Source organism: Brugia malayi (genome assembly GCF_000002995.4).
Source record: "Brugia malayi strain FR3 genome assembly, contig: Bm_v4_Chr1_scaffold_001, whole genome shotgun sequence".
Lineage (NCBI taxonomy): Eukaryota > Metazoa > Nematoda > Chromadorea > Rhabditida > Onchocercidae > Brugia > Brugia malayi.
The window spans coordinates 22,659-47,729 of NW_025062475.1; the positions used below are offsets into that span (position 1 = coordinate 22,659).

The 25,071-nt window shown below is 30.6% G+C and overlaps 6 protein-coding genes across 7 annotated transcripts; 2 read left to right on the forward strand and 4 right to left on the reverse strand.

The window, feature by feature from the left end:
* Window positions 1-2,245: 2,245 nt before the first annotated feature.
* Window positions 2,246-9,279, reverse strand: Bm4465 (uncharacterized protein; the record flags this gene model as incomplete). The annotated part of the gene is made up of 22 exons (XM_001895356.2): window positions 2,246-2,344; window positions 2,619-2,734; window positions 2,945-3,068; window positions 3,185-3,289; window positions 3,483-3,612; window positions 3,705-3,922; window positions 4,021-4,143; window positions 4,286-4,391; window positions 4,495-4,593; window positions 4,872-5,017; window positions 5,337-5,449; window positions 5,521-5,623; window positions 5,737-5,889; window positions 6,197-6,286; window positions 6,533-6,686; window positions 6,905-7,063; window positions 7,153-7,259; window positions 7,583-7,656; window positions 7,769-7,887; window positions 8,058-8,263; window positions 8,600-8,668; window positions 9,271-9,279. The coding sequence occupies 22 exons, from the start codon at window positions 9,277-9,279 to the stop codon at window positions 2,246-2,248; spliced, it is 2,622 nt and encodes an 873-aa protein (XP_001895391.2).
* A 2,325-nt stretch (window positions 9,280-11,604) lies between these two features.
* On the forward strand, window positions 11,605-13,892 carry Bma-gsp-2 (Serine/threonine protein phosphatase F56C9.1 in chromosomeIII, putative; the record flags this gene model as incomplete). Its single annotated transcript, XM_001895355.1, has 7 exons — window positions 11,605-11,662; window positions 12,085-12,216; window positions 12,295-12,396; window positions 12,727-12,855; window positions 12,987-13,211; window positions 13,294-13,532; window positions 13,782-13,892. The coding sequence occupies 7 exons, from the start codon at window positions 11,605-11,607 to the stop codon at window positions 13,890-13,892; spliced, it is 996 nt and encodes a 331-aa protein (XP_001895390.1).
* A 1,991-nt stretch (window positions 13,893-15,883) lies between these two features.
* Bm6563 (Uncharacterized protein) lies at window positions 15,884-16,480 on the reverse strand (the record flags this gene model as incomplete). Its single annotated transcript, XM_001895354.1, has 2 exons — window positions 15,884-15,943; window positions 16,259-16,480. The coding sequence occupies 2 exons, from the start codon at window positions 16,478-16,480 to the stop codon at window positions 15,884-15,886; spliced, it is 282 nt and encodes a 93-aa protein (XP_001895389.1).
* Window positions 16,481-18,560: 2,080 nt separating this feature from the next.
* Bm14817 (Uncharacterized protein) lies at window positions 18,561-19,763 on the reverse strand (the record flags this gene model as incomplete). The annotated part of the gene is made up of 5 exons (XM_043076050.1): window positions 18,561-18,623; window positions 18,707-18,820; window positions 19,163-19,258; window positions 19,420-19,565; window positions 19,649-19,763. The coding sequence occupies 5 exons, from the start codon at window positions 19,761-19,763 to the stop codon at window positions 18,561-18,563; spliced, it is 534 nt and encodes a 177-aa protein (XP_042931984.1).
* Window positions 19,764-20,932: 1,169 nt separating this feature from the next.
* Window positions 20,933-22,179, reverse strand: Bm14675 (Hypothetical UPF0108 protein F45G2.8 in chromosome III, putative; the record flags this gene model as incomplete). The annotated part of the gene is made up of 4 exons (XM_001895352.1): window positions 20,933-21,034; window positions 21,266-21,388; window positions 21,478-21,581; window positions 22,089-22,179. The coding sequence occupies 4 exons, from the start codon at window positions 22,177-22,179 to the stop codon at window positions 20,933-20,935; spliced, it is 420 nt and encodes a 139-aa protein (XP_001895387.1).
* Window positions 22,180-22,715: 536 nt separating this feature from the next.
* Bma-mrpl-40 (Uncharacterized protein) lies at window positions 22,716-24,485 on the forward strand (the record flags this gene model as incomplete). 2 transcript variants are annotated; one of them, XM_001895351.2, is made up of 4 exons in its annotated part: window positions 22,716-22,879; window positions 23,264-23,390; window positions 23,869-24,006; window positions 24,330-24,485. In XM_001895351.2, the coding sequence occupies 4 exons, from the start codon at window positions 22,716-22,718 to the stop codon at window positions 24,483-24,485; spliced, it is 585 nt and encodes a 194-aa protein (XP_001895386.1). The 2 variants fall into 2 exon arrangements, with proteins under 2 accessions (XP_001895386.1, XP_042931985.1); XM_043076051.1 differs by lacking the exons at window positions 23,264-23,390; window positions 24,330-24,485 and having other exon boundaries at window positions 22,728-22,879; window positions 23,869-23,872.
* Between the last annotated feature and the right edge of the window lie 586 nt (window positions 24,486-25,071).

Genomic DNA, 25,071 nt, shown 5'->3' on the forward strand with positions numbered 1-25,071 from the left:
GCAATTATTGCAGAATAAAATTAGATTATTTTATGGTTAGAATGGAAAAAGATAAATGATCTTTGTAATATAATATTGATTAAAAATTTATCACTGTAGATGGAAATTATCATCTCGAAATACAATTTTCAAAAAAAAAAAAAATAGTGGAACTTAAGAGTGTCACTCAAATTGTACTGATGTCAACTATCAATGGAATCGATCAACTGAGGTATGATATAGACTAAATCAAATATCACGTTATATTTAATGTTCGAGATAGGAAGTTTATGTATTATTTAAAGATATTTCTGTGCCTTAGAATAAATTAACGAATAATATTATAGACATCTAAAAAAAAAGCATGACATATATATATATATTCAAATTTATCCTACTGTTTTTCTAATAATAATAATGTGAACCGGAATAGTATGGTCATAAGCCGATTCAAAAGTTAGTATCGAGTATCGAGAAAGCGTAGTAATATTGTATAGGAACCATTGAACATGCTACTGAGATTGTTTTGACAATTCTTTATATACACTAAACTTTTGAAATTCTCTATACAACTGAAATTATTAATTATTCAGATACAATGCAAAAATGGATCTTATACAATCTATCAATGGATTAAGAAAGCGAAAAATATATGTCACAGCAATTGGCTACTATATTAGTTATAAAACTAGAAAAAAAAAAAGTAAAGTATTAAAGGAATGCTCCAAAGAATATATTTCACATTATAATAACCACATTAAAATGTACTAAGAGAGCTAAATTACAAAAGGTAATCATAATAATACGACAAATACTATTCGAATTTTCTGGCCTTAATTGTTGAGTTATTATAATATCTAATTCATGTTTTATTCATACTTTAACTATTCTCATACTGTCACTGATGCATACAACAATAAGACTATTTCCGACAAAAATCTTTTAGTAACACTTATATTATCACTAATGTAAATTACTTTTTTATTACCTGACATTAGCATTAGCATTTTTAACTTAACTTTTAAATCATTCCACAAAAGAATACTGTCCAATTCAACTCATCGTTTTAACAATGACAAAAATAGCAAAAAATATCTTTAATAAGTGAATAAAAAAATTTACTGAAGCTATGAAGATCTTATAGATCAGTTATAAAACTAAAAAATGACAAGCTATTTCTACAAATATGTACATTGAACTATTATAATCAGTAAATGTTACTTCGTTGAATACCAAACATAGATGCATATGAAATATGCACAAATACCAGCATCAAAAATCTATAATATGAAGAAAGCATATAAGAGTGACTACAGCAGCAATACACATATACCTGAAGGAGTATAACCCTACGTATACAGGCAGTGATCCTTAATTAAAAAATCCTTATTAGATTATTCACAATGAATTATGCACATTGAATAATTGGACAGAGTTTACAGTCCTTTAAATCCATTCTTTTTGAATAGAATCAATTCTTTCCAACAACATTTATAAAAAGAATCTTTTCCAAGCCTCCCCCGTTGAAATAAAAAAAAAAAACCGGTCAAAAATTCAATAAAAGTTATCAAAATGAATGTAATACAAAACCGAAGAACAGTAAAGCACACGATATTTGAATCCAAAACTATGAACCGATACAATCTTGAGAAGTATAAAAATTAAAAAAGTAAGCAAATTACATCATTGAATCAATCGCAAAAAATGAAGACAAAAGCCATATTACAAGGAAGAAAATAGACAATGCATTGAAAAGGCGGAAAACATGACTTTTTCTGAAATCAAAATAAGCACACATTAAAGACGTAATTTTTGAATTTTGCAACCAGTTCATTACATAAATGTCTTAGTAAATCAAAAAAAATATCAACAAAAAATAGAGCGAAAATGGAAGCATGTATTAGAAATCAGTCAGCTTTTTTATCGTAATTTCTTACTATAAAAAAGCTTAATACTGTAAATTTATCATTGCAAAAATTATAAAATTTCTAATGAAAAGGTCAACAAACATAGAGCAGCGAAATGCATACATTTCAGAATTATTGTTTCTAATTCTTTAAAAGACAGTTCCTTAAAAATGAGAATAAAAAGTTATTATAAAATTCTAAAAGCAAAACGAACGACTGCTAGAAATTACCACCTTGAAAAAATTACTGATCTACTATCTGAAGCTTTTGGAAGTTGACACAGAACAATGATGCATCAGTGACTATTACCTTCTGTAAAACTATTTATTGATTGATTGAAAAGCATACATTAAATAAATTCATATGTCCATATTTGGTACTTGGCAGCTGATGCTATCATGGGATGAACTACCAATGCTTCCCTGTGACTCATCGCTTGATGTGTCACCATCTCCACTCTGTAAATGGGACTATAACAAATTAAGAACATAATTCATAGAAATACACCTCGATTTTTCCTACGACTAAAAAATGGTACTTTAGAAATCAACAATTCCTGGCATTTCATAATATTAATTAATCTTCTGCCTTTCCATAATTGTGAAAAAATCATTCATCAAAAGCGTAAAAGAATACATCAATTAGGGTTAAAGAGACAAATAAAAAAGAAGGCAAAAGAATTCTTTATTATTAAATAATCCCGCATCGTAAAAAGATGAAGCATATATTTACCTGAAATCCATTACGTTCCCCATCAACAGTTAATTCATGCATGGCTTCTTCAATTTTCCTTTCCAGTACCTTTTGTCTTTTAATACCTTTATGATCAAAATCACTCGACCAACTTCCTGAAGCTCCTTTTAGTTTGTAGATTTATTCTAAGCATATTTTGAAGCATAAAAATAAATTTATTTGATCAATTCACTCTTAGTTACACTATAACCAATTTTGCTAACTATTTGTCATATGATCAGAAAAGGCAAATCTCAAAAGTACTACTTATATACCATACATAGCTTCCTTTATTAGCACATAAGCAGTGAATTCAAAACATTTACCCGCAATGACCTCAGTCGGTTCACCAACATCAAAACTACCGAGTGATCCTGTCGCTTCAATTATCACAGGAACCGATTTGGTTATACCGCTTCGTAATCTATCTTCATTTGATCCGGGAGTAATCTAGAATTATGTGTTCTAAACAAAATGAGAAATTCTTCCTATATAAAGTAAAAATCTTAAACAAAAAGAGTAATTTCTACTATAAAAACTACTACCAAAGAGTAAACAATATTCACCAAATCAGCACTAGCATGTTCCAATGATTGAATATATGTTCGAAATGAAAACTGCGGTCCCATCCATAAGCGTCGATGAGGATCTAAATATGTCAGCACCTCAATCTGAAAAATTGATAAGTAGAACTTCTTAACTCTATATATAGAACTTTTTTTTTAAAAAAAAATATATTATAAATCAAATGCAGTCATATTTCTTACTTTAGTCTGACAAAACTCTTTACTTCCTTTCTTATCGTGCTAATATGACATAGAAGAATTTCAGTGGCCTCTGATTCTAGTAATATATTAGTTCAACCTGGCTTATCCACTTCGCATTTACTTCCTCTTCTTCATTTTTCTCCTCACATACATCATGAGGAATGAACCACATCCACAAAGGATTTTGCTCACAAATAGGTGCACGAAAATCTGCTGATAGTTTATTCCTAAAATATGAGCTAAATAAGTGAAATAAAAAAGAAAGGATATTTATAACAATCTTTTTTTTTAAATGCAAGTATAGAAGACAGGAAAATACCTTTGTAAAGTCCATTGAGCTACTGCAGTTGGAGTACACTGAATCAGTGTTTCATCAGGATTCAATCGTTGTGGCACACATGGAGTAAATATTCCACTCGTTCCATGGTGCGGAGCAGATGTGACCGATAGTAAATATTCCGTCAAAACACCATCATTGTTGATTACCAACAGAGAAGTGTTTTTCTGATTAGGTATAGAATTCGAAGCGAATGAAATCTATAAATAGTCTAATTAAAAAAAAGCTGCTTATGAGATACTTATGAGATGAAGTACGATTTCACGGTGAAATGATAAAGTTAATATTTTGCACATACCGATAAACGATGCTGATCGCTCGGTTTGGTCGACGCCTTATAGTATTTCTTTCCAGAACTAAGTGAAGCAGGTGTCATATCCGAAGCCCAGGCACTCAGATTGTCAGCTGAGTAAAATCTTTGCTGCAATTAAACGATTAAATTCATAATGAAAGAATCCGTGAGGAGTAGTAAGATAACTAAGAAAGAAGTTAGAATTTAAAAACTGGAACTCGAACAGAATTTAATGGAAGACTAAAAAATCGAAGTTAGGAGCAACACGCACCTTTATTCTCACATGCGCTTCCATACCTATCGGATTTGGATAAGGACCGATACGTGGATTACTTACTGAACGCGCAATGTTACATCGAGAAACATCGGGATGTTCTCTGTATTTAAATGGGATCATTATTATCCTCCAAAAATTCACTTCAATTCACTTCGACTGAAAAAATTTTAAATCTCAGCGGAAATTCGGTGTTACTGGCTTACCTACAAACTTGTGCACCACCAAACTGATGACCTCGTGTTTCGGCTGCTTTCTTTACATTAATATAACCCATTTCTGGTAAACCAGCGGAGCGATGGAACCTATAAACCCATAAAAGTACATTTTGCTGGAAACAATGAACCATAGTAACACATGCTTTTAAAGAATTATAGCAAATGAAAATCCTATTTCTATCTAAATGTTAAGAATTCGATTTCTTTAATGGCGGGTCTTCTGCTCGATGCGAATACTGCTCATCATCTGCATTAAAAAATAGGGAAATATAACATGAAAATCGTGGCATCACCATCTGTAAAGAGACCTATAATAGCATCGCTATTTTAATTTAAATATTATTAGCATCGATCAAACTTAATACCTCGATTCCCTATTAACAATTTCACCACCATGAGTGCGAATGGTCACCTTACCACCATATGGACATATACCAAAAATGTGAGTAGTTCCATGATTTGTGGCTATTGCTAACCAACGATTATCAATAGAAAAACTGCAGCTAACTACCTAAACAAAGAAAAAATATGAATTATTGGAAATACCTATTTTTAGCTTAATCAATAACTATATAGACCTATAAAGTTCTCAACTGCTACAGCGGCATGGAAATTAATTCTATTAAAGCAGCAAGTAAGACACTACTGCTCCTTATCCAAGCTTAAATGTAAATCATTTCTAAGAAAAGAGGTCAAAAAGAAAGGATGCACTTCATTTTTTTAGTTGTTAACAAAAATATGGCCTATTTAGTGATAATAAATTTTGAATAGTAAGACCAGAGACAAAATCATATGTTTCATGTGTTTGGTCTTTTCGAAGATATTCAAACCTTAGCAGGAGTAGTACCACGATATAATCTGTAGAGATGACGCACAGCACCAAGCAATGAAGAACCAGGATGAGGATGAATGAGAAATACGTGAAAATAAGTAGAAGATTGTCCTGCAAGTCAACCTCTAATAGTCCAGAACTACAAACAAATCACTAGAAACAAGAAAAATGAAATAAGATACCTGCAGTTACCAGTAGTTGTCCACCATTTCCAAACGCTATAAAACCAATTGGTTCCGTATGAGCAACGAAATGTGCTATAACTGCATCTACATATTCAATATTCTGCAAGAAGTTTTAACTTCATGACAATTTCAGACCAGCTAATAAACAAGATTCATTTATTCTTAAAACTTTGATTTTTTTTTTTAGAAATGCTGTTATTTAGAAAAACTTACACTAATATTACTATCAACTGGAAGCTTATTTACATCCACCACAGTTATAATTCCAGGTTGAGCGACTGAACTTAGCAATTCTTTAGGCTGCTGAGATGCAGAAAGCGTTGAAACGACTGAATTACCAAACGAAGTCAATGTTTTGGTAAAGTTCTATAATAGCTGTATTATTGAAAAATCATAATTTGACAAATTAGTAAATTTTTGTTAAAAATTTGGATATGCAACTTCCAAGATATAAAAAAAAAAAATGGATGAGAATCATTAGAAATTTACTACTAATCTCATTAGAAATTTACTACTGTTTTATTCGCCGTTGTAAATCATAAAGGTCCTTAAATCTTTTGGAAAGCATGAGGATAACAAATAACATATGAAGTTGGATATCTCATATATTAATCTTGACGAATTAGTCTTAATTAATTAGGAAAGGTTAATGTTTTATTTTGGCTTAACTTACCCTTGCTACACTTACTACGCTGTAACTAGACGAATCTTGAAATATATCTTCACCACCCATTCCACCACAACTTTGGCATTCTTGTTGTAGCTGAAACAATGGTACATAAAATTTTCAAATACAATACGAATACTATATATATTAATTGGTTAGATAACGACTTTATACTATATTTGTTCCGATAGAACGAAATGAATACTTTTCATGTAGAATATCCTAAAATACAAATAGACAAGAAATCAAGTAAAATACTGACAGACAAGAAATCAAGTAAAGTTCTTAACTGCATCAGAAAAACTCAGAACAAATAAAAATTTGAAAGATTAGCAGACGAACTTCTGAAGTAGCGAAAGCTAAGAAGATATCCGAAATAGCGAAAGGAGTAGTACCAGAACCTTCATATATTTGAGTATTACATATAGTACGTTGCTCTCGTAGTGACATCATATCAAGGATCACAATGTGATCAACAAAGGATACAACGAATACTCTAAAAGCGGATAAACTTAGAAATTGGGAAAAAGATTGCTTCATTGTTCAAATTCATTTTTCACGCCCAGTAGTTCTAGTTAAGATGACAAAATGACTGAAGCATTTTCTCCTAACATTAGGACTAAATGTTTACCGCTTTTGACAGGAATTACAATTCAAATAATGAATGACCAACTTCAAAAAGGATTTTGAAAAAAGTGAAATGTACAAAATTACTTGGTAGAAGCTGCGAGTGCCTGCACAGGACTTGCGAAATTAATTTTATGCACAAACTGGGCACTCAAAAGTGAAACAAAAGATACTGTACAACACTGTCGGTCTGGAATCAATGTGTTCTCATCGACTAGTGCGAATAATGGACGAAAACCTTTGAACCTGAAATACCATGTTTTCTTTCGATTATTAACTTTGCCCACACATCTATACAAAATTCAACATTTTAAAAGCAATAGAAATATATTCACCCATCATGATGAATGCCAAAACTTGGTTCACAGTCCACAGACAATAAAAGACCCGTTCGAAGTGGACCTTGTCGCTCCGATAATATTTCTCTACAATTACCATTTTCCTGAAAACTTAATGTGAGATTGAATGTCTTTCGAAATTTATATTATTTTCTATTTTTCATGTACTCATTTTATCTTTAACAGACAATATTTCCCCTTATCCTCTCATTGTGACACTGTTTGATCATTCGCTCTGGAACAGTTTGTGGATTCGTTGTCTGTGGAATAATGTCATGAACAAGCTTCGTAAAAATGGAGAAAAAAGAAAAACATGTTGAGGATGTTGACCATCAATAACACGGATATGCTTTTTTATTTTCATGTATTCAAAAAATGCGATCAATACTTCTGTAAATGAAATGAATAGTAAGATAATATAACTAACCATGCGTGCCCAAATTTGATATCCCCTGGCTAGACCAACAACTACCACATCAACCACACGTTTTCGATCATTTACTAAAATAAATGTTCTGCTACAAAGAGAAAGTACAAATAGTTTTATATCCTATCAAAACTAAAAAATCATAGTTTGTAATATCAGCGATAGTATAATACAGAAATGCCAAACCATTTGAACACTTCTGAATATTGACCCATTCAATTCGCTCTGGAACAGTTTGTGGATTCGTTGACTGTGGAATAATATCATGAACAAGTTCAGCCATAGAACTCATCAGTGATGCCTCTCTGAAGAGCTTATGATGTATTACTAATTTATAAAAGTCGAAAAATTCAAATTATGTAATTTAGAATTTTAAATTTGCGAAAAGTCTGTGAACAAGGCATTCTTTGGCAAAAAAGTAGTAATTCTTTGCAACCAAAAAAATTTGAAGCTCAAAACGCTTGCTATAACTTACGGCACGCTTTGTGGCTTCACGCACTGTCCTTTTATCTGGTGTGAAAAGGGTTCCTCTTGAGATCTGGAACATGGAAACGAAGTAGCATATGGTACCACCGGCTTTACATTACTTCCACGTGTAGGAGGCAACATTGCACGAGATGACTTGACGTTTTCCTGTTCACATTGATCCTGAAGGCATTCATAACGAGGTTGTGGTTGCACCTGAAAAAGTCAACCATAATTACAAAACTTTGGAAAAAACTTTGTCATTTCTTATTATTGAAATTAAAGTTAAAAAAAAAAGAAAAAACAGTAAACCATGAAAGTAAACTTTCATGAATCAAACTGTGTCAAATCGTTTAGGCAATCTTATTAAATCATACCAATTATTTACTTGGTCTTTTTTATCAAAAAACAGTTTTTTTCGCCTATGTTAACATCTCATTACAGCTTATTGAGAAAAATCAAAACGAAAGAAATGTATCAGTTACAGATATAAATATTACTTCAGCAGAACGATGCATGAAAGTGCGATGTCGTAAAAGAGATAAGACAAACCTGTTGTTCCTTAAGGTATCGGCAAGGTTGTTTACGCGATGTACGTGGTAACGGTGCCGATGTGGACATCTAGAATAGATATTAATTAACAATAGCGCTTGTGTGATGCCTGGTTGCTAAATCGGCGCACGACCTCGAAGCAAATAAAGGAGAAAACAAGACTAACAAAAAGACAAATGAAGGTAAGAATAATAAGTAAGTCAATGATTCATTTCGAAAATAAATTAAACCAGTATTGTACAAATTGATGGAGAATGGTTAATCCACCAATATTTAGTTTCGCAAAATTTATAAGTGAAAGGAGCAGGTCCCTGAAGAAATGTAACTGCATCTACGGAAATAAGGACGAATTAAGTAACCTAACTGGGGAAACACATTTATTGAATCCCACATATGCCGAATACAGGCACTTTGTAATGCAAAAGTCGGCAGTTTAAACATTTCAAGTTGCATCATTGTTATCAAAGAAAGCTGATACATGACATTGCAGATCTAGTCTCCAATAAAAGTTTGTAAGTTACAAATTCCCACACTTTAAAGTTCAATGCATTTTGTCGAGTTATTTATAAAATATAAATCAGTTACAAAAATATTTCAGAAATCGTCATGAATGCAGCACAAATTCCATGAACCTGCTCCCAAAATCGAGTTTAACAGCTTGCACACCTCACCTGGGTCATCTCCACGTTGATCAGGTAATTCGGCGCACCATATCTACCATATTCAGAGACTAAAGACGGCCATAAATGGATCTCAAAATGTGTGATGATACTTGCAATACTGGATGTCTCGCATAACGGGATTTCCAAAGAATTTCACAGTTTATCAAATAATCTGATATATGTTCGTTGCGCTATTTCTGTTCAGTTATTTCCTGCATCTCTTAACCGTATACCGTTACAAAACAAAATTTAAGCGAAGCAATTTGATTCATAATAATATATAACTGAAGAATTAATTTAAAAAACTGTCAAAAAAACGTTTTATCATAAATGACTCTAACAAAAAGCGCAACAAGCATATCACGCACCTATACGAAACAGTTGAAAAAAATTAACAAGATTAACATACAACATATATTGATTAAAATACTATAAAATTAGCAAAGATATAATGCTCATATAAAAACAAATCTTATTACACAAAAAAAAAAAAGTCAAATCAATTAATTAATTTTCAAAATATAACTTCACTATATATATCATCGAAAAATTACTTTATTCATTAAATAACTAACACTATTCTAATATGTTAAATGATAATCTAAATTTTACATTACATCACTAATTTATCAAATATTACTTAATCTTTTCTTTTTCTTTTGTTTTGATCTATAACATTTAGCTAAATATTTAAGCAAATCTGACTGATTGATTGATCGATTGATTGACTGACTGACTGACTGACTGAATCACATTAATCAAGTTAAAATGATAAGAATTACCAATAATAAAGGATGTAAATCTTTTCGAATTTATTTCCTTCATCCTGAAATCATTCAATCTAGCATAGCAGCATTAGCATTAGCAGTATTAGCATTAGCAGTATTAGCAAGCAAAACCAATTCTCATCCAACTAAACCAATCAATGATTATTGACCAGTGACAGCAACTGTTCATCAAAGTAGCATTGGCTCATTGCCAGAAACATTGATTTGCAGCAGCGCTTAGTGCAACTTGCGATGGTTCTTGCGATAGCGTGTTGGTGCATGTGTGCAGCTCATTTTGACTTCATGCGTTTACATAAGAGATGGGTAGGGTAATTTAGGATGGGTTGGGTAAACAAAAAAAAAAAAAAAAAAAAGGAAGGTAAAAAAAGATGAATAACGTATATTAATTAATATGAGTGGAAGTGAAAATTTTAGCATTTTGTTAAATTTATCAGACATACGTCTTTTTCACCTAAGCCGTGTATGTATATATCATTACAAAAAGTAATATTTCTCACATATTTTTGGTGAAATATTTCTCACGTAATATTTCACCAATAATTTTCTCACATATTTTGTTTTGAAAAAAAAAAAAAAGAAGGAAAGAAATAAAAAAATTTCATTAAATTTAGTAGTGCATTATTGAGATTTGTTGTTTTTCTAATATAGTAATGCATTCATAGATTAAATAAATATGAAAAATCTGAATGGTATAAAATGTTTGAGAAATTTTTTCCAATTACCATGAATTTTCTTTTTGTAGTAATTATCTTATTTATGAATAGAACGACAGAAATGATAGTTAAAATTTTGACGAGTATATCATTTTATTCTTTATGATCATAAGAATGGATATTTCAAAATATCTACTGTAAATTAATATTGATTTGCTAACTGTTGAAATTTCATACTGTCTGTGACAGTAATTTCTGACAAGAGATGTAATTGAAGTTATGTAAATTTATGTAAATTAACTTATGTAAATTAACTGTGTAGATTAGTAAGATTACCTTACATATGTGGATTATTTTCCTTGCAGATTTCATTTTTCGGGTTCTGCTCGCGTGTTGTGGTGACTTGGAATAACTTGCAATAGCATATCTGGTGGTTGTCATACCGGTCGTGGTGGTTTAAGAGCTGTCGACCTTAAAAAGGTAATAAGCATTTTTCTCTTTATGAATTTTTCGTTTTTTCAGTTAGTGTGAGTTGAATCAACATGTAATATTATCTTTTGAATCTGCTTGAGCATTCTGTAAGTCTGTTTGTAATTTTATGATTGTTGGTTAACCATGTGAGAAAACTAGTAAGAATTGTATACACTTTTTTAATTTACTAAAATTTTTAGTTTGTGTTTTATTGTTATAATGATCAGAATGATGTTTATTTGCTAAAGATTTAATATAAATGCCATGCACGTTTATGACAGCGATAAATTGCATATTTTTGTTTAAAAATTGGAATTAGGAAAACTGAAGCTAAAAGATTGAGATTTGATTTCGAAATGATTACAAACTAATATATTTTAGATCTAGTTCGCTGGTTCTATTATACATCACTTTTCCATCACACCTTTAATATGGCTGCTGAGGCTGAGAAGCTTAATCTGGACAATATCATCGCTAGGCTTCTAGAAGGTATAGTGTTTCATTGGTATGATCTGTGGAATGGTGATTTTAGTGTATAGAATTCTGTCAGGATTTTATATATATGTGGTTACTGGTATTCCATATTTTCATAGTTTCGGTTAAATCTTCAAATTGCTTCAATGTGTCTCTAATTTAAACAACAGCTGGATGGCGAATTGCATTAGTTTGATAGCTTTCCTTCATATCTGTCTTCTATTCTTGCAGTTGCCTTTTCTGTGTGGAATTTCTCAGTAATCACAGTGCTTTGGAAGTTTAGGGATGGTTTCAAAACTTTGTTAATCCATGATAGGATTCGGCATAATAAGTGTTTAACATCGTTAAGTAACTGAATTACTATTTCATGTTTTATTTACAATTTAGATAGTTGAGTACTTGTCATGCGTAATTTGGACAATTGAATGTATTTGTAGTACGTGGTTCGAAGCCAGGCAAAAATGTACAGCTGACAGAAAATGAGATTAAAGGCCTTTGCATCAAATCACGTGAAATATTTCTTAGCCAGCCGATCTTGTTAGAACTCGAGGCGCCTCTAAAAATTTGCGGTATGTTCTGAAGATTATTCAGTTTTGTTTATAAATTTGTTCTTTAGTTATGTGCCAAATGTTTGTAACTTATTTTAGGTGATGTGCATGGGCAGTATTATGATCTGCTGCGACTTTTTGAATATGGTGGTTTTCCGCCCGAATCAAATTATCTCTTTCTTGGGGACTATGTAGATAGAGGTATACTTCATCTATTATCATATTTTTTATAACTAGTAATTTGGTCATGAATTTTTTCGTAAAAATTTGTTGCAGTTCTATTCGATCATAATTAAAAAGTCAAATTACAAATATTCGTGCAATATTTATCAGTATTGTCTTCGTAATCTGTGCATCATTTTTTGCCTTCGAATAAAAAAGGCCGTCATACTATTGTGTTTGATTTACCTGGTTCACCGGGTTATATGCTAATCTAAAGCATTTGAATTTATCTGACCATCACACCGGAATTTGTTTTGGTTGACTATGTCGTGTGAACATGACTTTTTGTTCATCAATCTTAATTTTTAGGTAAACAATCGCTTGAAACAATCTGTTTACTGTTGGCTTATAAGATAAAATATCCCGAAAACTTTTTCCTCTTGCGCGGAAACCATGAATGCGCTTCTATTAACAGGATATATGGTTTCTACGATGAGTGTAAGTCAAATTTGTTAGTAAATTTAAATAATGTGAATTTTTAAAATTTGGTTCAGTCAAGTTATTCTCCCTCTATCAGTGTTTTTTTTTTCCCTTTTTTATCTGGTTAATAAGGGCGACAATTTTTTTAGGTAAACGGCGTTACAATATCAAACTGTGGAAAACTTTTACTGATTGTTTCAATTGTTTGCCAGTGGCAGCAATAATAGATGAAAAGATTTTCTGTTGTCATGGAGGCCTTTCACCTGATCTGCAATCCATGGAACAGATTCGACGTATTATGCGTCCAACGGATGTACCAGACCAAGGCCTACTTTGCGATCTTCTCTGGTCCGATCCAGATAAGGATGTTACTGGTAAGCTTTACATTTTTGCATTATATTTCATCGTTTGAAATAAAACTATGCTTCAGAAGAGAGTGAAGATGACGTTTTGCAGGCTGGGGTGAGAATGATCGAGGTGTTTCGTTTACCTTCGGTCCTGAAGTTGTGGCGAAGTTCCTGCATAAGCATGATTTGGATCTCATTTGTCGCGCTCATCAGGTTGTAGAGGATGGTTATGAATTTTTTGCCAAGAGGCAATTGGTAACATTGTTCTCCGCACCAAATTACTGTGGAGAATTCGATAATGCCGGGTCGATGATGACAGTAGATGAAACGCTCATGTGCTCTTTTCAAGTTAGTTTTGATTTATTGTGTTAAACTTTCTGTTTACTAGGCATCTGATACCACGGTGCATTCAGTAACTGACATCAACATTTGGTGTCCTTGAGAGAGTCATATCAAAGGCTAACGTGTCTATAGCGACTACCTCTACTCGATTGATGATTGAATTGACAAAGACTTGTCTGGAATGTGTAACAGTGCTCCAAAATTCACTTCTTTAGAGTTTTGAAAAAAATTTTAGAAAAATGAGATCCTTTGCAGATTTTGAAACCAGCGGATAAAAAGAAATTCCCGTATAGTGGCGTTGGATCTGGCCGTCCAGTGACACCACCGAGGACCCCGGCTCCAAATGCTAAAAAAGGAAAGAAATAGTTTGATCTACTGATTGCAGACGTTGTTTTAATACTTCAGTGTCTGCTGTGTTTTGGGGTGCACAAAAAAACTAGAGGGCTTTCTGTGGAGCACAGTGAGGGTTTATTGGATGTAGATATATTATTTACCTCCGTTTCTTAATAAATTTTTGGTTTAATTTACCGTTTCTTTTGCTTACTTTTACTGGGACTTGAAAAAGTTTCGGTGGTAAATTTGAACTCTTTCTTTTCGTGTGTTAAAGCCAATTCATTATCCAAGAACTATTTGTGCGAACAAGAATATCTTGTCGGCGTGTAATTGTCTGTTGCACATTGACTTAACAATTTGTTGAATTTCAAGTTTATCAGTGATAATTTTGTCAGAGATACCTGAAATACTATTCTCTATACTGTATGAAGTCTTATCAGATTTCATTTGAACGAACTTGTTTTATTAGCTCTGAATAAGTAATTATCTCAAAAGGATCACTTGACCGTTTTGGTAGTAGGTAGTACATATGCGTATTTTTTCACCGCAATGCGAATTGTTTAAGGCTTCACTTCGTTGGTCAGTTCTTTTTTTTTCTAATAAAAAAAAAAAGAAAAAAATGAAATAACACATTGTCTATGTTCCTCTTTGATAGCTGTTCCGCGTGGATTTTTTTTTTTTTTTTTTGAGATAAGTAGTATTACATGTCAATCTTTATGTTTTGGTTTGACGATTTATTTTCGTAAAATTTTATGACTTATAATATACATACATATATTTGTAAATTTCGGGCGACAGTTAACGATTTCTCACACATTTCCTTCTTTTTATCGAAAATAATCATTTCAGGAATTTTTTATTTAGTACAAGGAAATGAGTGTGTATGCGATTGGTATTGTTTTAGTAAATATATGGTTATCTTTGCAACTGGTAGTTTTTTTTTTCTTTTTTTCAGGTATTAACTGTTTTAGGTTAGGCGTCTTGTTTTGATGTGATATACATTGTTTCTTTTCTTTTTTTTTTTTTGCAACATAATCTTCACGTGGCACATATATTGACATATAAAATTTACTTTTTTGTTACCATTTATTATTAAATGTTTGCAAAAAATACATATATTACGCTTATGTGATGAGCGTATTGAATACTGAATGATATCATTTTTAATTTCAACCGTTACTTAAAGTTTGGGAAAGCTTTTTGATCTTGATCAGTACAGCATTTATCAAAGAAATATGACTTGTTAGAAACAAGGTCCTCAAATATTTGCATTTAGTTGCAAAAATGATCATTTCGTCGTAAGGCTTTCATTTTTTTTTTTTTTTTAATATTTGAGTTAAACAATAGTTCATTTCGGTTGAAGAACTCAATTTCGAGATTTAATGGATCTTACTGACGAATTTAACTCATGCTAACTTAAGTGGAAAAATGAGAGCTTCGTTCCAACCGATTGCAATTTGATTTTCTCATATTTGAAAAAAAAAAAGAAACTCCGTGACTATGGAGTATAAGAAGTAGATGTTTGAAAAAGTTTTGATAGAAAGAATGACAATATCGTTGTCAGTATTTTAATTAATATTGGAAGAGAGATACAGTCAGTATTAAATGCAGAAACGGACACTGAGAATTGAATGTTGTTAAGAAATTTTTCACTATGAAACTTTTGATACATTAAATGTTGATTTTTCTAAAGTTTAAGTTTCTGAATTGAAGCTTAATTTTATTATCAATGATGTTTTTCATTCAATATTAACTTAATTTTGAGCAGAAAAGAAAAAGTATATCTTAGCTTACCAATTATTTTGTAGTTTTTTCAGAAAATTTGTAGATTCTTATTTGAAATGTTAAGATTTTTTAATCTACTATCATAAAATTAGATAATTTGTTATTTTACTATTTAAGCTACTTTTTTTTTAAAGCAGTAATATGAACCATTTATTTGAAATAGCGAATCTGATATGCACACCATCAGAAGTTAGTTATTGATTCGTTAATTAAACTTTTTTTTGCGCATTGTGCACAATTTATGTTCGCTTATAGGCATAAGTCTTCTGGTATGTCTTCGATTTCTTGTAAACGATTTTCTGCAATTTAACACAATACACTCAATGTTACTAATGATTTTTGGAATTGAAATTAGCTTTCATGAATTAATTGAATGTAACTGAATCATCAAGTAGATTGAATAAAATAAAATCACGGATCAATTGAACAGTTAGTAAATAAAATTATGAATTAAGAGGTATAAATATTTATATTAAAAATTTTTTGTAAGCAAATAATCTTATCATTATATAATTTCCTAATTTCTTCTCCTACTTCAAATAATATTCGTGAAATAAATTGAAAAATTGTAAAAATTTTCTATTATTCATATAATTTTAAAGTTATAGTTAAACCTTTTTGGTATCGCTTGTTTTTTTAGGTGGTGGCGGTGGTGGAGGTGGTGGTGGTGGTGGTGGTGGCGGTGGCGGTGGTGGAGGTGGTGGAGGTGGCGGTGCTTGCTCTTGCTTTTTACCACCTCCAAAATAATCATCATCGATATCGATATCAAGTTCCGCTGGTCGTGTACCAAGGCCACCTGTTGCTTCAACAGGCACAAATGCACTTTTGTCAGCCATTTTAGCTATAAATTTATTTGAATCAAAAAAAAAAAAACGAAAAAATAAATCTTAAATTTTTAAAAAAAAAAAAAAAAATAAATCTTAAATTTAATCATCTCATATTAAAAAATAAAACAATTGTTTCTAAATTAATGAAAACTAGCACAAAATTTGTGCTATAACGAATTTATGTTCTATTTTTAAACAAATATACAAAAAAAAAAAAAAAAATTAAAACTACTTTACGCAAATCAAAATGAAAACGTACGTGATAGCAAGTGCTAACAACCTTCGACGTCTAAATTATTCAAATGATTTTTTGTAAGGAACACAAATGCTGTACAAAATGACAGCTATGTCCCTCTTAATAAATAAATTGATTAAACTGCAATAGTCTGTTTGTCACCTTTGCACACCTTTTATAATCATCTATAAATTTATCTCTATGCATTCCTTTAATTTCTTTTTTTTTTCTTAAATATGCAAATTTTATCCAAAATGAAAAATTTTATTCTTCCAAAAAAAAAAAAGTACCCGCAAAATTTTCATTTCAAAACATTCTGAACAGAAATAAATTGATAAATATGAAATACATATTATTAACTCATTTTTATATAATTTTGAATAACAGAAAGTATAACAGAAAACATAGGAAAATTAATTAGTCTAATGATAATTTTAAAGGAAATTTGTAGTATTTCTCTGAATGTAACTTTCACTTGTTCCTATGCTTGCTTTTTTTTCTTATTCTTAAAATACACAAAATTCAATTCAAGTTTTTTTCTTTTTTTTTTTTAGGAAAATTCTGTTATCAAAACATTTTCCATTGATAATTGAAGGCTTTCTTTTATTATTTCAAATTTTTGTTAGAATATTTTTGAGTTGTATCCATTGATTATTCAATTTTGACTTGATAAAGGAATAGTCTTTTAACTGATTTTTTCATAACAATAAAGTTATGTTTCATTCTTACATTTCCGATGTATGCGATATCCGTTAGTTACCATTCAAAAGATATGCATTATTCTCATTGATGACCAAACATAAATGTGAGGAAAAATTTATTTTCAAATGTTTTGATGCTTAATGTATAAGAATAAGTTTTTCTTTTTTTTTTTTTTTTTTTTTTTTTTGGAATACTATACATAAATACAGTTATTTATGAATTCAATAAAAGAATTTTAAGAACTAAAATTAAACCAAACCTTTTTTCATATTTTAAGGACTAATCACTTAAGCAAATTATGATTAGGAAAGTTCTATTTGACACAATTTAAATGAAATGAGATCATTTAGACACTCGTAATCCAAACTATATAAACCCAAGCTATTTATACTCGGAATAAAATAATGATTAGGAAACAGTGAAATGAAACGTTCATATTCCTTCGCACAAATAAGAATTCATAACTGAACAATACGTATATGGTATTTAAATTTGAGACATTTTTATTATGCATATCTGAATTGAAGAGCAATTTTATTTACAAATAATTCAAGACAATATAAAAGTCCAAGATAGTAGCACAAGGTAATAAGCGAAGCAATAAATTATTACAACAAACCAAAAAGATCAAAATAAGAACCGTTTGCATCGGCTTGCATATTTTGATAATCAAATGGAATGTTCCATTTGAAGCAAGATTTGTTGCAAGATCAATATCACAAAGAGAACATACTATTTTCGACGACAAAAAAAAAAAAATGCACCTGACTGATTTTGGCCAGAAAAGATCAATAAACATAGGTATTTATATTATGGGATAAATGGACAGCTTACAAGCGTTCAGTATAAAGATGTTTTACTGTCGAATATCATTTGCTAAAAATATAACATTTGAGGATGTATTTAAAATAAACTGCAATAAATCACCTTTTATTTGTAATTTTTGAGAACAATATGAAATATCTGGAATCCCTTTTAGTAATTTTTTCTTTCAAGAAAAAAGTTCCAAACTTTCGATAGTACGTTAAAGTTCAGGAACAATGCTTTAAAAATACCAATAAAATTCGTTTTCGATCAGTCTTTACATCTAAGAGACAAAACACATACCTGTCTAAATATATGAAAACCATATTTTAACACTGCAATAAAATATCATTTATAATTTTTCACATTCGAAACTGCATTTTGTGCTTCTTTCAGTTTCCACAAAATGTTCTGAAAAATTTTCATATCGATAGTTTTAAAATTCAACGGAAATGAAAGAAAGTAAACAGAAACAAATTTTACAGCTAATTAACCTGTAAATCATCAGAATTACAACAAAATGAAATCCTCTCTAGAGTTGTTGAACCAGTCGGAATTGTATCCAAATGAATCTCGGCCACAGCCATTTCTTTCTTACCTTTGTCTGTCTGAAACAAACATAAACTCTATATGGATATTTCGAATCATCCAATACATTGTTCAAAATGTAAAAAATATGCGCATTCTTTCGATACAGCGCATATTCACAAACGAGGGAGCAGTCAAATCTTAGTAAAAAAAAAAAAAAAACACTATGCATTATAGTAAAAATACTATGATATATTATGTCATATTCTGCCTCATTTTGCATAGCAAAATTAAATAGGAAATTTTAAAATTAGTTCAAAAATTTTCTGCTGTAATAAACTTGAACTGAAAAGACAACAAAACTGTTCTTTACTCCTTATCCTTACATTATAACCTCCTACTTTTATATATATATAAAATACTTCTAAAGTTTTAGAAAGCTTCCAGGAGATATCAACAACTCGCGGTGGTTCCCAACCAATTGCTGACATACATTTTCGAATCGACTGCTCCTTTTCCTGGAAGCCAACATTATAGTTGTTACCTGATACGATACATTATATGACATATTGTGTCATATTCTACCTTATTTTACACAGGAAGATTAAATATGAAAGTCTGAAACTACTTCAGGAAGTAATATTGTATTATTGTTCTCAAACCATAGACTTATTCATACCCTAAAGACACTGACAATAGCCTGTGACAGCTCGTTTTTCGGTAGTAATTCCTCAAGTGCTGTCACAGATAGACCACGTCTTGCTGCTTCTACAAGCACTCCAGCAGCTGCATTCCAGTAAACTTGACTGCAAATTGATTCCTCTACTGAAATATATTTTATCCAAAAAGAAATAAGAGGAAATTTATAACCAAACTTAATAAGTACGAAAACTTGCATTTTGAAGGACCATCGTCAATCAATATCTGACATAATTTTTCGCAAACATCTTTAAAATCATTATAATTAGCTACCGAGCCATATTCTTCAACAGACTGAAGTAGATGAACCGGGAAAGTAGCCATTTCAAGAACTAAAAATGATCCAATGGCAAAGTGAAAATCTAAAAAAGAAATCAGATATGCGAAAACCAAAACTAAAATCTTTTCATTCATACAAAAAATTATATAAATAGTTTCAAATATTTCATAATATGCTGGGTGACTGAAGAACCATTAGGAAAGTGGAATAAAATAAAGGAATAGCTTTTAAAAAAGAACTTTTAACTGCTCACATCTAAGTCTCTTTCGGGAAATGAATACATTACTGCAATTATTTCAAAACTAGAAAATTCTTTGACGATGAAAACTTCTTAGATATCTACAGGAAGCAAATAAAGAAAAACAGCTTGGATATGCCTAAAACAGTTATTCGATAACAAAATGATCAAAATTTTATTAACAAAGAATTAAAAATAAAAACATACAAATATTAAAAAACAAATGCATATATGAGCAAAGTAAACGATAAAGCCCACTTCTGAGTCTACAACACTTTGGAATCTTTGAAATGTGCACACTGCCAAAATAAAACAGCAGAAGCAAAAAGTATTCTTTTTGAATTATTTTAGATAAACATAGGTCATTTTTGCATCGAAACGAAATAACGAAATTAACAATTAAAATGTTCTTTGTACTTGGCTTTTTTTTTTTTGTTTCCCTAGAATTCAATATAAGCATATTTCTGAGTAACTAAGGGCTCAGAAACTGGACTAAACAAAATTTAATTTAATAATCTTAACAATGACGATTAATTGATAATTAATAATCTTAACAATATCAATAACTGAGAATCTAAACTGCATAGGCTATCTAAGAAATCAGAAGAATTTGATTCCTAAAAACTAAAGCAAACCGGCTTTTTAATAAAGCCAAAACACATATCACATTAATTAGTCACTGGTAACTAATATTCCCATAAATAGAAAAATAAATACTCCTCTCTCATTCTGCGCCTCTACAAAATATTAGTTTTGAGTGCTCCAAGACCTCACAGTGCTTTCAGAACAAGTTCCCCTTATAAACAAACAAAAGTCAACAAACAATAAGCAAAAAATTTTTCAAAACAAAAAACATCACTAAACAAGCTAGAACTGTCTAATACGTAACGATAAATACCTCGTTGATGGGAAGGTACAAAAATAAATCACCACTTCAAACGAAAGTCAATAAATACTATTCAAACAAACTTACTATCAACTTTTTCCATCCCTTTTCACTTCTTTCGCTTCCTGAACAATTTCTTCTCTGAACTGTTTTTGTAATTCTTCATCTATGCGTTCTTTTGCACGATACACCTGAAAAAACGTGTGCACAACTATTAGAACAATTCCATCAACTGTTATGAAAACTAATGATCTAGTCAACATGATCAGGACATAGTGTAGTTAATGTTATATATGGGAAGCAAGACCTAAATAATTGTGACTAGTAAAAACTTTATCTTTTGTAGTAATTATGTATGCAGATCAAACTTCTGGAAAATAAATGAGCCGATTAATGGAAAAACAGCAGTTAACATAACATACTTTAGACTGTAGATACAATGAACCTCCTTTAGTTTTGTCATTTATACCAAATAAATGCCTGTAATTCTTTTCGACTTCTTCAGGCTTCAGTGGATCTTGCACATTCAAGATTTTCATCGCTTCCTACAAATCTTTTTGGTACCAAAAATATTAAAAAAATGAAATTCATGCACAAAAGGATCAAAAAAAATATATTTAATTAAACAATAGACCTGCAAAGATATTCCAAGTCTCGCATTTGTTCGACTTGCCTCACGTGCTTCATTTTGACTTTGGCCAGTATGCTGAGCGCGATTGGCTGCTGCTTGTCTGTTTGCTGAAATGCAATCCTAATAATGTTATATTATAGTAAGAGAGAAATAGACAAGGATTCTTGGCAAAAAAATTTATAAAATCTTAAGACAACCTAATTTACGTTCGAATATGAATGTTCCAGCATATATTTATTCCCACTTATTTCATAATTAACATTTTTTTCATCACTTCCTTATGCAAGAATAACGTGGTCACGTTCGGTACTAATACATAAAAGGATTTAGAAAAAAAAAAAATAGAAACTCAAATTACATGTAAAATGGCTAAACAGTACAGCTACATCTATTATATCATATCTTCAAAAAAAATCTAGACTATTTTTAATTTTCAAATGGTCATAAATTAATTATAATTATGCTCATAAATTAAGCATAATTATGAGACATATATTAAAGCGTGTTGAAATGTAAACAGTTAAATACCTCAAACTATTACACAGAGATGTAAACAATTCCCATCATTTTTATCTAATTTTTTTCTCCAATTTTAAAAAAAAAAGAAAGACAACCTCTAATTTCTTCCCGTACAGCTCGAGTGAATGCTTTACTCAAAGCTTCGCTAGTTGCGATCACAATTTTAATCGCATTTCTCCATACCATAACGTGTTAGCTAGAAATGAAAATTTAAATTGTACGCAATAAACAGGTAAACAACATAATTATATATTTATTATATAATATTTTCAAATAAATCTTTCATATTCTCAGTTATTGTTACTGTTCAATAATTCATTTCGATTGTTTTCTTCATATTCTTTCACCAATATTTTTACATCTCTAATGCAAACATCTTCCTAACTCTCTCAGTTCTTAATTAAAGTCTAGTATGTAATTTTCCGGAAGACAAATATACTTCCTTATCTTCCGGAAGACAAATATACATCCCCACTTTCCGGCAAACTTGACATTCTGGAAACTTCCTACCACTTTATTTTATAATCCTTCGTCTCAATATGCAACCAACACTTACTGCCACCAAGCTTTTACGGTCCGTTAAAGAATGGTATCGATTACACGAAGTCTTACGTAAACTTGTACGATTATTGTACGTGTGATGCGTGTTATTCCGTCTCCTGTTATTGGCAATTTGACGTATTTATTAGTTAAAAATTATCATTAACTAATTTAATTTAGGTATGGCTAACATTATGCGTCGACTAATTGAGCCAAGTTATGGTGCACTTATCAGTGTTAGTGCTAGCCATTTGCATTTCTCAGCGGTGCAACTTTCTTCACCATTTGTGAAAGCACAGAAAAAAATGGATCCTGAAATTGCTAAACTAAGAGAAGAGAGAAAGAGGTATTTATCTGTTGTTTTTAGTTTAATCTTAGTTTATCACTTTCCATATATTATTTTTAGTAAGTGACTATTCATGGTATGATACGTGAAAGTAAAGGAACATATTATTGTATAATTCAAGAGCATTTTTTGTCGGCAAATTAGATAAATAAAAACTTGTTGATTTAATTTAACGAATTTTGCTTTGTTTGTTTTATTTATTAGAAGCAAAATAAAAGATCAGTCATGTCTTCATTTAATTATTCTGTTACACGTAATGATTTGTGTCGAGAAATATCACGTCATGTTATTAATTTGTGCACGTAGATTTTTGGACTTTGCACTTCTATTCACTCATATTATTAGAGCAAATTATATCATTGATATTTTTTTTTATTTATTCAGAAGAAAACTGAAGAAAGAAATCAAACTTCTAGAAAGCTTTGGCAAGAAACCGAAACCTGTGGAGGAATTAATTTTTGATAAAAAATATGAAGAAACTATTAATGAACGAATACGCCCCAAAGTTGAAGTTAGATTTGTTTCCTTTCCGTTTCTAATTGAGTTTATTTATCGATTTGTTCAAATATTCGGCACAAAATCGTCAAATGGTGAAATGTTTAAATGTTATTACTCAGGAAATGCACATATTTTCGTTAGGAATCATCATGTTAGATTTAATTTTGGTGACATCGGGTGACATTTTTTTTTCTGTTTCTATCTGGCGCAATCAGATGATATTTGTGTGGGAGATAGTCCCAAAAGTTTTTGAGCTTTATGGAATTTGCACTCTCGTATTGAAATTTTTGGGAATATATCTTGTTATCCTTTCTAGTTAATCCCGTATAGAAATAAATTCACTTTGTTCCAGTGAAGACATTTTACTTGTCTTGCTGTATCTAATGAGTAGTTGGACGAAGTTTTTTCATCAAAAATATTCTTAAAATTTGTGAAATATGGAACTAAAAAAAGCAGCATCAATATGTCTAAATGAAATGTTTTACCTTCAGTTAAGTGAAGATGAGAAGGATGAGCGTGCCGCTCTGGAGATGGAATACAAGCGCTATCTTAATAAGTTAGCAGTTATGGATACTCGTTGGATCGCAAAAAGTGTTCAGAAACAAGAAAATGCTTTGCAGAAGCTCAAGGTTTCATTTATTTATATTCTCTTAATGAAACTGATTACTTTCGACAAGTTCCCAAATATATCCGGGGATTTCAGAAGCTCTTGTCTTTCTAACCTTTTTATTAAAAAAAAAAAAACTCATATTGTGATCTGATGTTGAAGTGCACGTTGAGATTTTGCATTTACAATAGCGGAATTTTTTTGGCTGTTCATTAGATCATTGTCAACTACATTGCAATCATTTTGCTCTATTTTCAATCATTTTGCTACATTGCAATCATTTTGCTCTACAAGTAGTACCTTATAGCTGCATTTTTAAAAAATTGAAAATATGTAAAATTTCAGATGTTATCGCCAGAATTATACAAAGCTGCCCTGGAACCTGATGAATGTTTTTTGCAAAATTTTGTCTACCGAGGTCCAACACTGACGCCTCCAATAGAATCATACGAGCCACCTGATGGGCATTATATCGATGTCAGCAAAAAGTGGTTATGTTAAGTTTCCGCAAAATTGTCAGTATTCTGTAGCTTAAATGACAGGTATTAGGTTATTGAAAATGAATGATATACAACAGGACGGTTTTGTTATAATCCATTCTTTCAAATATGCTTTTCGATTTGACAATTTATTAGAAAGCAAATCATTTTGTTTTGTAAACTTTGTTGTAAATTGTCATCAAAAAATTTCTTTTCTTACTAATTTAGTTTTGTTATCTGCATTGCTCATTGTAGGTTACTTCATTTATTTTAGTGTTGGATGACTTGTGATTAATTAATAAATGTTAATTTGCTTTTTTTTTTTTTTTAAATGCTTTGCTAAAGTAACAAGTTTGTCGTTAAAAAAGAGTGTTATATCCAGTTACTTTTTCCAATAAAAATTTTGAGTTTTAGGAAAACTATTGTAGACATTATTTCATATTGTAGTCAGTATTATCACGAAAATGTTGCTTACTTCAATATCGTATATTAGTCTTTTATCAGTTAACTGTGAAACTATATTTTGTACATATTGTAATTCAAAAGTCATAAAATATTCGTTTAACAAAGATGTGTAGCACAATATAAAACACATTTAGTCTTACTTT